Source organism: Coffea eugenioides, chromosome 3, assembly GCF_003713205.1.
Source record: "Coffea eugenioides isolate CCC68of chromosome 3, Ceug_1.0, whole genome shotgun sequence".
Classification (NCBI taxonomy): Eukaryota; Viridiplantae; Streptophyta; class Magnoliopsida; order Gentianales; family Rubiaceae; genus Coffea; species Coffea eugenioides.
In genome coordinates this window covers 44545418-44547492 of record NC_040037.1, presented here as the reverse complement: position 1 = coordinate 44547492, position 2075 = coordinate 44545418, and the positions used below count along the sequence as shown (strand labels likewise).

Here is a 2075-nt window from a genome sequence, read left to right as displayed (position 1 = left end):
TGTAGTTTGTTGGTTTTGCAACAATGTTGTTATGTTGATACCGAAGATAGGGAGGAATTCTTTGTCCAGTTTCAAAGTTGTAAAATACAACATTGAAGAATCTGATCCTATCTTCCCTGCATTGATGTTTGTGAGAATAATATTCTTTTGCGATAGAATTATTGGCAAGATATTGAGGTATCCATTCGTCAACTGTTGCTGAATTTGTCATTCTTCCTGCAAAACAGAATTTGTTAGTTTTTTAGAAAAAGGCAGGAGGGCATTTGAATCAAGAAGTTGGGATATTATGCCCTTGTTTGTAGTGAGATAAGGAACAAGTTTTTGAATAAAAGTGTTCCAAGAATAACATTATTGGATAGTTTTTTGGCTAGAAGAAATGTATTTGGAATAGATAAGGAGGAGAATTGGATTTGAACATTTGTTAACTTGAAGTTAATTTCAAGTTTGGATCCATTAGCTCCTCTGAGAATTTCTTTGTTTTGTTCAAAGAATTGAGGTGGGATAAGGCTTTCAAGAATACAATTTTGGTCTACCCCCGTATCAAATAGGGCTTCAGTTTCGATCACATAATTATTATTAATTAGCAATTGAATCTGGACCAAATAATCCTTGTCTTCCTTGGGTTTTTTAGAAAGTTGTTCTAGGAATTCAGAATCCTCTTGATTGATAGGTTCCTCAATTGGTGTTAGGTTTTGAAGAACAAGGTTGTTAAGGTCTTGTTTGGCTTTAATTGATCTAATCTCCTCTTTGAGCAGATCAATTTCTGTTTGAAGGTGTTGTAGGGTCAAAGGTTTAATAGATTTGGAAGGAAACCTATCAAGAATGTCTGTGAGATTATAGGTTTTAAGAATTCTAGGGTCTCTAGCTAAGGGATTTGAAGAATTTGTGGCTTGGTTCAGGGATTCTTTGAATTTGTCTAAATAGAGTTATCTTTTCTCTATTTCAGAAGTATCTTCAATGATGTCAAGAAGAAGGTTTTGATCTTTTGTCAAAACATTGATGGTAGGACCTCCTTCTTCTTTGTCACTGGTGGTATGAGAGGAAGAAGATGTTGAAATATCATATTCTAACTGATTGAGATAATCTTCTTCTCTTTCAGAATGATCAGTTTCTGATTCGATTAGAAGATTTGATATTTGGGTTTTAACTTGGTCTTCTAGTCCTAAGGTACTGATCCTTTGGTTAAGTTTACAGTAACGGGCTATATGTCCGGGTTTGTGGCATTTGTAGCAAACTGGAAAGGAGTTTGTTACTTGAGGAGACTGGATGGGTGGAGACTGTATGGGTAAAGGTTGTTTGGGCTGATATTTCTTTTTGTATATAGGTGGTTTTTCAAAATGTTTTGTGGGTTTGGGCCGTTTGTGAGGTTTTTTGTAGCAACTGGGTAACCCAAACTGTTCACAAAAGGATCCAAGATCTTTTCTCCTTTGGGCTCGATCCTTTGCTAGTTGTCTGAGCATCTTGTCTTGTCTGCACACTTTGAGTGCCACTTGTTGAATTTGACTTGTTAACTGTCCATAGGTTATTTCTTCCCATGGTACAGTTTCATTGTATTGAGTCCTTAATTCTTCTCGAACAAGATCTCGTAAAGATTTTGGAAGACCATCAATGAATTTTTCTTTCCAATAGGCCTTGTTGCCATCTGTCCTGGAATATATCCTGGTTAAGAATGTATCCTTGTACCATCGGAAGTCTGAATGACTCTTGCATTTGAGATTGTTTAGTAATTCCGATGATTTTTCCCTGAATATTCCTGGATCACCGACGAATGTTTTTGCAATGGTAAATATCAAGGTTGCCACCGCATCTGAGATAGTATCTCCATCTCGAAGAATTGGTTCACCATTAGTATCTATCTTGATAGCATTAAGAATGCTGTCTTTGTCTTCTGTGGTGAGGTGTTCATCCCACCACCCTTTGAGTTGTCCTGTAAATCCTGTAATAAGAATATGAGCAGCTAATTGGTCAGTACAGCCATGTGATGTCCGATAGGCTGTTGCTACCATTGTCATTTGTTGAAGAATTGTAAGAATGTTATATTCAGAAATGCCATCTATGCTCCATTCATATATGTT

At 36.4% G+C, this 2075-nt stretch overlaps 1 protein-coding gene across 1 annotated transcript; it reads right to left on the bottom strand.

Moving 5' to 3' along the window:
• Positions 1 to 926: 926 nt before the first annotated feature.
• Positions 927 to 2006, bottom strand: LOC113766729. The gene has a single exon (XM_027310889.1). It carries the CDS (start codon positions 2004 to 2006, stop codon positions 927 to 929), a length of 1080 nt encoding a protein of 359 aa, XP_027166690.1.
• Positions 2007 to 2075: the final 69 nt, after the last annotated feature.

What these genes read in the sequence shown, in the direction of transcription:
- LOC113766729 (XM_027310889.1), bottom strand. Translation starts at nt 2,006, where the DNA reads ATGGTAGCAACAGCCTATCGGACATCACATGGCTGTACTGACCAATTA.